Below are 12,304 nucleotides of genomic sequence, written 5' to 3'. Positions count from 1 at the left end.
GGATTGGGGGAAGGTGGTGGCAGGCAGAGGACTGGGGTGTACAACTACGAGCCTAGACTAATGGTCCCCTCTTTGACTCCCAGGGCCACACAAAGGGTCCTTTCCTGGTGAGTGCCCCACTCTCTACCATCATTAACTGGGAGCGAGAGTTCCAGATGTGGGCACCCAAGTTCTATGTGGTGACATACACGGGTGATAAGGACAGCCGGGCCATCATTCGTGAGAATGAGTTTTCCTTTGAAGACAACGCCATCAAAGGTGGCAAGAAAGCTTTTAAAATGAAGGTAAAGCCCTCTACCTCATACCCTCTGAAGTCCTCAGATCTGTCATTTCATTGACCCAATCAGAATTTCAATTCCTTTACCCCCACTCAGCTTTCTCCCTCCCTTCCTCCGCCTTCCCTCATACCTCTGCACTCCAGTCCTGGAGGGGTAGCAGGTACTCCCAGGGGCATACATGGATCTGTTTGTACTGGACATATGGAAGTTTGGGGGCCATGTTCAGTAGTCCCCGCATGGAGTCAAAGTTGGAGGACACCTGGCTCCCTTTAGGAGTCTCAGTTAGGACAAGTGTCTGGGTGAAGAATGGGGGTGGAGATCTAGATGCTTGGATGTTGAGTGGCAACCAAATGGATGATGGTTGTGTTGGCAGAGGGAGGCACAGGTGAAGTTCCATGTTCTCCTGACGTCGTATGAGCTGATAACCATTGATCAGGCAGCACTTGGCTCCATCCGCTGGGCCTGTCTCGTGGTGGATGAGGCCCATCGGCTCAAGAACAACCAGTCCAAGGTGAGTGAGATACCCAGCCCTCAGACTCCTACTTAATCCTAGTCCTAAAAAGTAACTTTCTGGGGGCTTTCTGCAGTCCAGAAGGCAGGATGCCTGAGAATAAGTCTGGGGACAAGTCCAGGTTGGAATAGGGAGAGGACGAGGGATTTGAGGGCCTCTGATTCTAAAGGAAATAGGAGCTGGAGGCAGGAAAAGTTTCATTCTGTGGGCCAGCCACTTGCCACTGATGGGCCCTTTCTCCTGCCTTTCCTTGCCCCATTTTCTAGTTTTTCAGGGTCCTCAATGGCTACAAGATAGATCATAAGTTGCTGCTGACAGGGACTCCATTGCAGAATAATCTGGAGGAGCTCTTCCATCTGCTGAACTTCCTCACCCCAGAGAGGTTTAAGTAAGTGACTCAGTAGGGTAGTCTGCAGAGAGGAGAGGAGGAGGGGCTGAGAAGATGAGTGGGCAGAGGATTCATCCCAAGTGAAGAACAGAGCCCAAGATCACGGGCAAAAAACCTGACCCCTGTTCATTTCATTATCTTTTCTGGCTACTAGCAACCTGGAGGGCTTCCTGGAGGAGTTTGCTGACATATCCAAAGAAGACCAGATTAAGAAACTTCATGACTTGCTGGGGCCACATATGCTGCGGAGGCTCAAGGCTGATGTCTTTAAGAACATGCCAGCCAAGACAGAGCTCATCGTTCGCGTGGAGCTGAGTCCCATGCAGAAGTGAGACGCAAGGCGGGTTACCCGGACCAGGGTTGAGGATTTGGTGGCAGCTTTCCAAGAGTTGGTGACCAAGTGCAACATCATAATTGCTTCCTTTATTGTATCTCTTCTGTGCTCCTACCCTGCTCTTTAGGAAATACTACAAGTATATCCTGACCCGAAATTTTGAGGCCTTGAATTCACGAGGCGGTGGGAACCAAGTGTCACTGCTTAACATCATGATGGATCTTAAGAAGTGCTGCAACCATCCATACCTCTTTCCTGTGGCTGCTATGGTAGATATGAAAGCTTGGGGCTGTTAAATGCCTGGCTCTGAAAATGGGACCAGTTGAGCACAGGGTTGGAGCTGGGTTGGGAGGCCAGAGACTGTATTCCTGAGAGGAGTAGGAGTTGAAAAGGTGTGGAGCCTGGATTTGGGCTTCCACTTTCTGGGCATGGTCAGAATGTGGGGTCAAGTTTCCTGACTCTCTCCTCCTTTTTCTTCCCTTCTTTTCAGGAGTCCCCAAAACTTCCCAGTGGGGCTTATGAGGGTGGGGCACTTATTAAGGCATCTGGGAAGCTCATGCTGCTGCAGAAGATGCTGCGGAAGCTGAAGGAGCAAGGACACAGAGTGCTCATCTTCTCGCAGGTGACCCATCCCTACAGCTCTTTCTCACCATCAGATAATCCCTTACTTCATTCCTGTGGTTGCTGTGGGATGAGAGGTTAGGTGATCATACCCTTAAGAGTTCTTGTATAGCTAAGTTCATCTTGGCCTCTGATCCCTATTCTTAATTAAGGCTGTTGGAAGTTGTAGTCTTCTTTTAAGCCAAAGGGGAGAAGGGGGAGGGGGAGCCATATGTCTCCTGAAGGAGGTCTCTAGGGTTGGTACTGTTTCTTAACCTTATTGGGGAGGGGAGGAGAGCTCAGACTTTTTGGAAATCTGGTGAAAACTGTGGGTCTGCTCTCCAGAAAACTGTACACAGAATTAGATAATTTTGTGCAGATTTTCAGGGGGTTCATAGTATTCCCTGAAACCTTGTCATAATGTCAGAGGAGAACCTCTGCTTAGGAGAAATGATCTTGAATCAAGAGAGAATGACAAAAACGTGGAATGAGGAGGAGCTGGGGGTGGAGGAAGCCACTCCAGAGGAGCATATGGCAGGGCAGGGGTATGGTGTGAGGATTTGGACTGAAGGAGAGTAAAGAGAACAGACAGAGTGCATCCCACCACCTCGTCATTCTAGACTCCTTCCTCTTCTCGTGCTCTAGATGACCAAAATGCTAGACCTGCTAGAGGACTTCTTAGACTACGAAGGCTACAAGTATGAGCGCATTGACGGGGGCATCACCGGTGCCCTGAGGCAGGAGGCCATCGATCGCTTCAATGGTGAGAGGGGCATGCCTTGGTCTCTGCTGGGTGTGGGAGGCCCAAGAAACCTGTGCCTAGGTCCCTGGGATGGAAGAGGGCTGGCCTGGTGGGATATTAGACACTTGGGCTTTTGAGCTGGGGACAGTCAGGGAACATTGTTTGTAGTTAGGGAACATCTAGGAGCAGGTGGACAGAACTGCTGGGTACAAGAAAAGCCTGATCTCTTACTTGCCTTCTAGCTCCTGGGGCCCAACAATTCTGCTTTCTCCTGTCCACCCGAGCTGGGGGTCTGGGCATCAATCTGGCCACTGCCGACACTGTTATCATCTTTGATTCTGACTGGAACCCCCATAATGATATCCAGGTGAGAACTTGCCTCCTGGAGCTCCTTTTAACAAGGAGTCGTGGGTGTCTGTTCTGGGGTCAGAAGTAAACCTTTTGGTGGGTAGAAGACCCTTCCTTGCCAGCCTCCTTTCCAGAGCACGTAGGGGGTGTCTCCCCTGCCACTTCCCTGGCCCATCCCCACTTTATCTGGCCCGTACAGGCCTTCAGCCGTGCTCATCGGATTGGCCAGGCCAACAAAGTGATGATTTACCGGTTTGTGACTCGCGCATCAGTGGAAGAGCGAATCACGCAGGTGGCCAAAAGAAAGATGATGCTGACACACCTGGTGGTACGGCCCGGGCTGGGCTCCAAGGCGGGTTCCATGTCCAAGCAGGAGCTGGATGACATCCTCAAATTTGGCACTGAGGAGCTATTTAAGGATGAAAATGAGGGTGAGAGCCTTTTCTGCAGCTCCCTGAAAGCAGGTCTCTGCTGTCTGTGAGCACTTCTCTTCTGAAATTCCCCGAAGAAAATCTTTTCTCTGCCATCCTAGGAGGAAAGTTGGCTTCTCCTGCTTTCAACCTGTAAGGTTGAAAACAACAAATCTCTATATAGACGCCCAGGGAAAGGGCCTTCTCCTCAAGAGCTCCTCTGAAAAGGAAGCAGAGGAGAAGGCTTTCCTTTGACCTTTCCACTGACTCTGAACTCAGAGTCCCGTCTTGTTCCCCGGCTCCACCAGGGGAGAACAAGGAGGAGGACAGCAGTGTGATTCACTATGACAATGAGGCCATTGCTCGGCTGTTGGACCGGAACCAGGATGCAACTGAGGACACTGATGTGCAGAACATGAACGAGTATCTCAGCTCCTTCAAGGTGGCCCAGTATGTGGTGCGGGAAGAAGACAAGGTGAGAGGCTTGGGGCCAGATGTTGTCCATCCCAGTCGTCTCTGAAGGGCAGTGTCCTTTACTGGACATTGAAGTCAGAGGATCCCTTTTCGTTCCTGTTTTTTTGTCTGATCTCTTACCCCAGTGCCCAGCAAAGAGCAGTAGTGGACCTCAACTTCTTGCTCTAAAGGGTGAGACTGGACTTTGAAGAAAACTTAGGCATAGGATGCAGCAATAAACTCAGAGGGATGCCCTCTGAGACAGAGTGGGAGATAATCAGAGGGCCCTAGAGGAGAGGTTTGGGAAAGAGGGAAATAAGAAGGAGGAGAAGCATATTGCAGGTAAGAGATAAGGAAAGGGCGCTGTGTCCAGAGGACTTTGGGAGAGTGAAGAGGTCTGGGGGCAGTGAGACCACAGGCTGGGCTGAGGCAGGAGAGTAGGGATTTTGTTGCTGTGCAAGGACAGGGGGAAGGGGAAGGCTACCAGCATTCGTCCTGCTGTCCTTCAGATTGAAGAAATTGAACGAGAGATCATCAAGCAGGAGGAGAACGTGGACCCTGACTACTGGGAGAAGCTGCTCCGACACCACTATGAGCAGCAGCAGGAAGACCTGGCTCGGAACCTCGGCAAGGGCAAGCGGGTCCGCAAGCAGGTTAACTACAACGACGCAGCTCAAGAGGACCAAGGTGAGGACTGCCCCCGATGCAGGAATGGAGAAGCGGAGTGGAGAGTGCGGAGAAGGGGCTGGGAGGCTGGGGGCGTTGAGAGGTAAAAAGAGGTCAGGGCCTTCCCTGCTGAGTGGAAATGAGTTAGGACGGGTCACTTGGAGCTACTCAGAGGCCAGGTGGGTTTGCGGGCAATCTAAGCTATCTAGCCGTTGCAGAGGGCTCAGTGGGCACCCAGGGGTCCTTAGAGTGCGTTATGCAGGGGTCAGGAGGCGGGTGGTGATTGGACATGGTTCAGGATACATGGCCCAGAGTCAGCCTACAGGCAGTCATCCAGCAGCCCTAGGAGGGCCAAGGCCAGAGCAAAAGTGCGTCTGAAATCTGAGGGGAGGCAGGCAGGTGGAAAGGCCCCAGGATGGGCTTATCCAGGGAGCCATCACTGACTACTGAGCCCTTTCCCCGCACAGATAACCAGTCAGAATACTCAGTGGGATCAGAGGAGGAGGATGAAGACTTTGATGAGCGTCCTGAAGGTGACATCTGTTTTCCTGACGTTCTCCCACACCTCTTCCCATTTCACTTCCCGTTGTCTTTTAAGTACACTGTTCTTAGACGAATAAATGCTTTTTTCTGTAGAAAAAGTAAAGAATGCAGGCAAGCAAAAAAGAAGAAATATTCATAACCTTGCCACTGTTAAAATATGGAGTATATAACCATGCAGTCTTAGACACCTAGATGAAAGATCAAGAAAGATACATCATTCACACCCCTGCCTGTAACGTTGCTTATATGAAATAGTTGCTACCAACTTTTTAGTATGGCTTGAATCTTTTGAACCGACTGGATCAGTAGTTCTGAATGTGCTGGGAAGAAGATTCCAGGTGCCACCAACCTGACACAGGCTTGCCTGTGTTCTGTGTCTTGTGGGAATGGGGTGCTAGAAAAGACAGGGTAGAGGAGGTGGTGGATCTGCTAACCAGGGCCACCATCTCCCCACCCAGGGCGTCGACAGTCAAAGAGGCAGCTCCGGAATGAAAAGGATAAGCCCCTGCCTCCACTGCTGGCTCGAGTTGGGGGCAACATTGAGGTGAGAGCTGGGCCCAGGCACCTGAGGGATCCCTGAGGAAAGAATGAAGGCCAGGGGACTGGAAACTGAGGCTGGGTCACTGAGGGTAGACGGGACCAAGAAATAAGATCCTGGACGTTCATCTCTCACTCCCACCTTGGCCCCATCTTCAGGTGTTGGGATTCAACACCCGTCAGCGGAAGGCCTTCCTCAATGCTGTCATGCGCTGGGGCATGCCACCGCAGGACGCCTTCACCACCCAGTGGCTGGTGCGGGACCTGAGGGGCAAGACTGAAAAAGAGTTCAAGTGAGTGTGGGTGATCCAGGGCTGAGTTGGATGGAAGGGTAAGAGCTTTGGGTGTTACTTTCTTTCTCTTGGCCACCATATGATGTGACCTTACTCAACTGATAACCATACTCCTTGCCAGACCACATCTGCCGGCTCAGTTTCCTGGGAGGTGGGCTAAGCCTGCCCCACCTTCCCTCACATGAGCCTAGAGCAGAGAGGCTAGGCTCCCTTCCGCACAGGAGAGGCGGTTAAGACAGGAGTCTCGCCTCTGTTGTCCTTGCCTCACATTTGGCCACAGTAACCTGGCAGGGGAGCTGGTGGAAAGGATGAAGAGCTGACTGATGGTGCCTAAGAGTGAAGTGCCGAGGCCAAGGAGACCATGGAAATTCAAGAGGAGGGGCAGTGGGGGGTTAGGGTGTGGAGGGCTGGTAACAGTGAGATTCAGAGGCCCATGGAGGAGCTCTGGAGGCGCCCAGGAGTTTCGGGTTCACTAATCTCTATACCCCTGCATTGCCCTGTGCCCCTTTAAGGCTCTCCTAACCCGTCTCCCACCCCCATGCTCCTTAGGGCCTATGTGTCTCTGTTCATGCGCCATCTCTGTGAGCCCGGGGCAGACGGCTCTGAAACTTTTGCTGATGGGGTCCCTCGAGAGGGACTGAGTCGCCAGCAAGTGTTGACCCGCATTGGAGTCATGTCTCTCGTCAAGAAGAAGGTATCAGTCTTCTCCTCACCCGAAGAGTCAAGCTGGCTGCCTAGGCCCTGTGCCTCCTTTGCCTTGCGTGCCTAAATTCCAGACGCAGGCTGGTGCGAGATAAAGCAGAAGGGACTGGAACTTGCTGTGAGTCCAGTGCCTGGAGCTGATCCCTGTCCCTGCAACTCCCCCGCACCCTTTAGGTACAGGAATTTGAGCATATCAATGGGCGCTGGTCTATGCCAGAGCTGATGCCTGACCCCAGTGCTGACTCTAAGCGCTCCTCCAGAGCCTCCTCTCCTACCAAAACGTCTCCCACCACTCCGGAGGCTTCTGCTGCGAACAGTCCTTGCACCTCTAAACCTGGTAATCAGCTTGGGATGGTGGGAGAGACAGAGGGGACCAGTGTCCATTAGATACAGAGGGATTGGAGTTGGAGTTTCTGCCTTCACTCTGCCTTAACCTTGCAGCTACTCCAGCTCCAAGTGATAAAGGAGATGGCATAAGGACACCTCTGGAGAAGGATGAAGCAGAAAACCAAGAGGAGAAGCCAGAGAAGAATAGCAAAGTTGGAGAGAAAATGGAGACAGAGGTGTGTGGCTACCTGGCTCCCCCTGAGGGGAGGGAGTGGCAAGGTCTTGGAGGCAGGTCCTGGGAGTCCTCCACTTCAGCCTGACTCCATTGTCCTCTTCTAGTCTGATACTCCTAGCCCAGCCCCATCCCTTGGGGAGCGGCTGGAACCAAGGAAGATTCCTCTAGAGGATGAGGTACCAGGGGTACCTGGAGAGATGGAGACTGAACCTGGGTACCGGGGGGACAGAGAGAAGTCAGGTGGGTGAATGGCCTTTGGACTGATGGGGGGCTGAGAATTTGGGAGTTCCCTCTTTGAGGGTCAGGGGATGAGGGTGACATCCTCCCTTCCTGTCCCTTACCCCCTCCCACAGCCACAGAGTCGACGCCAGGAGAGAGGGGGGAGGAGAAGCCGTTGGATGGACAGGAACACAGGGAGAGGCCGGAGGGGGAGACAGGGGATTTGGGCAAGAGAGGTAATGGGTGGAAGGACTGGACTGGACACCTGGGTCCCTGAGGGAATCAGGGGAGGTGGAGTCTGGGGAACCAAATGCCTGTATCCTGGGTGGGTAGCCGTTTCAAGGGCCAGTACAGTACAGAGAGTAGTCGCGGGATCTGGGAGGAGACTGTCTCCTGAGGTGTGAGCTCTGCCCCATCTGCCGTAGCAGAAGACGTAAAAGGGGACCGGGAGCTTCGACCTGGGCCTCCCAGAGATGAACTGCGATCCAACGGGCGACGTGAAGAGAAGGCAGAGAAGCCGCGGTTCATGTTCAATATTGCCGATGGTGGCTTCACAGGTAGGGGGAGTTTCTCACTGCCCCTTGCTCCTCACTGGGGTTTGCTCATCCTTGTGGGGTTTCTCATTTGGCCTGAGGCCTCCTGCTCCCTTTCTGAGTAACTGCCAGTGACATGGTGCGTACTGTCTCTGATCCTTGCCCTTAGTCCTCCTTAAATGTACTCCTAACTCCAGAGCTGCCTTTAATCCTACCTGTATTCTTAATCCTAACTTGAACCTTGTTTGCAACTAGTTTTATTCCTAATCCCTCACCTTAACCTTGTGCTGTTTCTCTTAAAGAACCCTTAGTCCTCTCCCACTGTTCAGGATACCCTCCTCTACACCTGCCTGTCAGGCTAGGTGTGGTTTTCAGTCTCCTGATGCCTCATCTGTCTGTGTCCTCTTTTCAGAGCTTCACACACTATGGCAGAATGAGGAACGGGCAGCTATTTCTTCTGGGAAACTCAATGAGATCTGGCACCGAAGACATGACTATTGGCTTCTGGCTGGAATTGTCCTGTATCCTTTGATACAAATGCAAGGAAAAAAAGTGTTCTCTACCTGGAGAGAGGGGAACTACAGAGAAGATGAGTCCACACATGGGGATGGGGGTGTAGTGCCACACTTTGTGGGGGATCAGGCCAAAGGGAAAACACGTTCATAGCCAAGCCCTGTTAAATTCCTTGATGAGCCCGTTCCTTCGTTGGCAGCCATGGCTATGCACGGTGGCAGGACATCCAGAACGATGCTCAGTTTGCCATCATCAATGAGCCTTTTAAAACTGAAGCTAATAAAGGGAACTTTCTGGAGATGAAAAATAAGTTCCTGGCCCGGAGATTCAAGGTGAGGATGAAGGAGGAAAGGAATATTGGTGAAGAGGGGCTTGGTCAGAAGTGGACCAGACCTGGTTGGAACATAGGCAAGGTTAACACTTTGAGGGTTGAGGCAACACTTGAGGCCAAGACCAGAGTATCACCTTATGTTTGGGACTGTGGGCTGGATCAGGGTGGATGTTGGGGTCGCAGTCAGTATTGGTATGGAGCTGGGGTGCTCTGGGCCAGCGGCAAGGGTAGCATAGATCTTCAGACCCAATCCTCCTGCTCACTGCTGACAGTTCCCTGCACTCACCCCCTCCCCATGCCCTCAGCTCCTGGAGCAGGCGCTGGTGATTGAGGAGCAGCTGCGGCGGGCAGCCTACCTGAACCTATCACAGGAGCCGGCGCACCCCGCCATGGCCCTCCACGCCCGCTTCGCCGAGGCCGAGTGCCTGGCCGAGAGCCACCAGCACCTCTCCAAGGAGTCGCTGGCGGGGAACAAGCCGGCCAACGCCGTCCTGCACAAGGGTAAGGGCCGCGGTGGCCCCGCGCGGGGGAGGGCCCACAACGCTGCGTAAGTCTTCACCCCGCACCCCTCAAAATCTTCCCACCCCTCTGACCCCTTTCCCCTCTGAACCATCCCCCTCTGACCTCTAACCTCACCCCTACCCACTTGGCACCCACTTGGCACCCACTTGGTTTTTAGCCTCTGGGCTTTCTGCAGCCAGCCTTCATCCATGCCTGATAGCATTCACATCAGTGCCTAATAGAAGGACCTTCCCTGCCAGCCTCCATGAGACTGTGCCACGTTCCCTCCACAGGGCAGAACTTCTTCACTGACCCACACACACATACCATACTGCTCATAGCACCCTCTCTGGGGCTTTGGCCTTTGTACAGTCCACAGAAATCCTTACCCCCAATCCCACAAATCACATTCCTCACATCTCATTCACCCACCAAGGCAGAAACTACCACCATCCCACCCTCTGACCCTTCCCCTTGAAACTTCCCTTTGACCTTCAACCCTTCTTCCCAAACCCTCTTACCCTAATAATAATAGATAAAGTTCCAAAGCCCTCTAACCATCTAATCCTGTCTGATGTAGTGACTGACTCATGGCCCCTTTGATTCCTGTTTTAATTCTTTGAATCTGTAATACTGACCTTCTAACCTCCCTCCCCCCTTACATATTAAAACCTTGATTCCTTAAATCTTTGATACCACTTACCACCTCCCACACCTCCTGACTGTTTCCTCCCCATCATCCCCAACCCCAAAACCTCACTCTTCCAGTATGGGATGTTCTGACAACTCCCCGCCCCCATGTCTTCCAATGTCCTCCCCTGTCCCCTCCTTTCCTTTCTCTTTATATGTCCCCTCTGGTGATCTGGTCTGTCTGCCTCTTTACTTGACTCTTTTTCTTCTTCTGTGAGTCGCTCTTTTTCTGTCTACTTCTGTCATTTTCTTGGTCTCTGATTCTTTGACATCTGTGTCCTCTCTCCTTCTCTGACTGTATCTGTCCATCTGATTCCTCATCTCTTTTCCTGGCTCCATCTCTCCCTTTCCCTGTCTTTCTCCTGCCCTTCTTTCTCCGTGGCCCGGGCCCCAGTTCTGAACCAGCTGGAGGAGTTGCTGAGCGACATGAAGGCGGATGTGACCCGCCTGCCAGCCACGCTGTCCCGAATACCCCCCATCGCAGCCCGCCTTCAGATGTCCGAGCGCAGCATCCTCAGCCGGCTGGCCAGCAAGGGCACGGAGCCTCACCCCACACCGGTAACCCTCTTTCCCCCGACTCATTTTCCCTGTTGGTACTCCTCCTGCACACATATAAACACTTCCTTCAGAGTCCTATACAATGTGGAAAAACAACTTGCTCGAACACACTCATCAGCCTTGAGCCTCCCTGCCTGTATGATACCCCTCAGTAGTTCTGGAGTTTGGCCCATGATGTCTCCCCTACAGCTTCTTTTCTCTCAGACTGTGGACCCTCTAACTTGGGCTCGCTCTCTCTTCCAGGCCTTCCCCCCGGGTCCATACGCTACACCTCCGGGGTACGGGGCGGCCTTCAGCGCCGCACCCGTAGGGGCCCTGGCCGCCGCAGGCGCCAATTACAGCCAGATGCCTGCAGGGTCCTTCATCACAGGTCAGCTGGTGACTTCCTGCCTCCCACTTCTTGCACTCCTCCTTTTCCAAGCTTCATCCCTGCTCAGCTACCCTTTTACTCATCTAGCCCATCTCATTTCCTTGGAAAGTGTTTTATGGAATGGAGTAGTTTCGGGCTTTGTGTTTTCCATCTCTTTCTTCTCTTTCTTTCCCATCGTCAGAAACTTCATCCAGATTTTTAGTGGTTCTGTGCCTTGGCATCTCTTACCCAAGCCTCCTCTGTCTGGGTTACTTCAGGGAAAAAGAATATGAAATCAGAAAGGGGGTTTAAAGTTGCAACATGTGTTCCATCACGCATATGATGGGGAATCTCAGGGAGAGGGGTCTTTCCTGGTCGCCCCATCCCTACCCTAGAAAAGTGGAAGTGGCATGAGGTGACCTAGAAGGAAGAACATACACTGTGGTCAGGAAGCGATCGATGATGGGGAGTGAAATAGGGACTGACCCTTCCTTACCCACTTCCCAAACAGCCGCCACCAACGGCCCTCCAGTGCTGGTGAAGAAGGAGAAGGAAATGGTGGGGGCACTGGTGTCAGACGGGCTGGATCGGAAGGAGCCCCGAGCCGGGGAGGTGATCTGTATAGACGACTGACCGGATCCCAGGCCTGCCCTTCACCCAGGCCCCGTCCCCGAGGCCGACCCCCAGCTCAGGCTCTGGGGCCTGCTGCCAGTCCTCCGCCTTCCCCACCCCTTGGGCCGTCACTGGGCTAGGAGACCCTTTGCCTCTCTACAACTCTCTTCAAGAAGGGCCCTTTGTCCTCCAACCCTTGCACCATTCCCACCGCGCTTTGATGATTGTGCTGGTGAGAAGAGGCCTAGGTGGGAGGTGGTTAGCAGGGTCTTCCAAGTACCTTTTTCCCCCACTGCCAAACATACACAGCTTCCCAATAATAGTTGTGGGGAGAAAGGAGGTGGAGCCTCCCTAGTTTTCATTCCTGCAATATAAGCTCCATCTCCTGCAGAAGTTGGGGGTTAGCCTTGCCTGGCCTGTAGGGACTTTGGTGGGGAAAAGAGCTCTGAAGAGAGGAGGGGGACTTTAGAGAGGGGTGACAATGAGCCCTGGGAGGGTGGAAGGGAAGAGGAGGGGCAGCTGCATGTTTCCTTTCCCTACCTCCCCCCAAATGGAGGGTGGAGCAGTTGCAAGGGAGGGAGTCCATTGCTGTTCAGCCTCAGAATAAAGGCGCCGTTCACTGGCTCAGTTA

The 12,304-nt window shown here is 53.0% G+C and overlaps 1 protein-coding gene and 1 non-coding gene across 15 annotated transcripts in view; both read left to right on the top strand.

The window, feature by feature from the left end:
- The window catches only part of CHD3 (chromodomain helicase DNA binding protein 3), a 24,553-nt gene extending 12,249 nt beyond the window's left edge, over positions 1-12,304 (top strand). For 4 of the 14 annotated variants that reach the window (XM_072940374.1, XM_072940375.1, XM_072940372.1 and 1 more), the window contains exons 15-40: positions 84-284; positions 652-789; positions 1,056-1,177; positions 1,332-1,505; positions 1,639-1,780; positions 2,002-2,133; positions 2,757-2,874; positions 3,096-3,220; positions 3,401-3,632; positions 3,920-4,086; positions 4,574-4,751; positions 5,198-5,263; positions 5,732-5,817; positions 5,970-6,103; positions 6,653-6,797; positions 6,980-7,142; positions 7,247-7,368; positions 7,472-7,607; positions 7,721-7,822; positions 8,012-8,143; positions 8,532-8,640; positions 8,832-8,964; positions 9,269-9,510; positions 10,549-10,712; positions 10,956-11,082; positions 11,573-12,304. In XM_072940374.1, coding sequence (XP_072796475.1) covers positions 84-284; positions 652-789; positions 1,056-1,177; positions 1,332-1,505; positions 1,639-1,780; positions 2,002-2,133; positions 2,757-2,874; positions 3,096-3,220; positions 3,401-3,632; positions 3,920-4,086; positions 4,574-4,751; positions 5,198-5,263; positions 5,732-5,817; positions 5,970-6,103; positions 6,653-6,797; positions 6,980-7,142; positions 7,247-7,368; positions 7,472-7,607; positions 7,721-7,822; positions 8,012-8,143; positions 8,532-8,640; positions 8,832-8,964; positions 9,269-9,510; positions 10,549-10,712; positions 10,956-11,082; positions 11,573-11,813 — 3,831 coding nt within the window. In that variant the 3' untranslated portion in view covers positions 11,814-12,304. The other 10 variants (XM_072940379.1, XM_072940383.1, XM_031676181.2 and 7 more) reach the window with 8 other exon arrangements.
- On the top strand, positions 6,236-6,375 carry LOC116279775 (small Cajal body-specific RNA 21). Its single transcript, XR_004189081.1, has one exon.

Source organism: Vicugna pacos, chromosome 16 (genome assembly GCF_048564905.1).
Source record: "Vicugna pacos chromosome 16, VicPac4, whole genome shotgun sequence".
In the NCBI taxonomy this organism is placed as follows: domain Eukaryota; kingdom Metazoa; phylum Chordata; class Mammalia; order Artiodactyla; family Camelidae; genus Vicugna; species Vicugna pacos.
The sequence above is the reverse complement of the archived record's forward strand: the minus strand, read 5'-3'. Positions and strand labels throughout refer to the sequence as shown.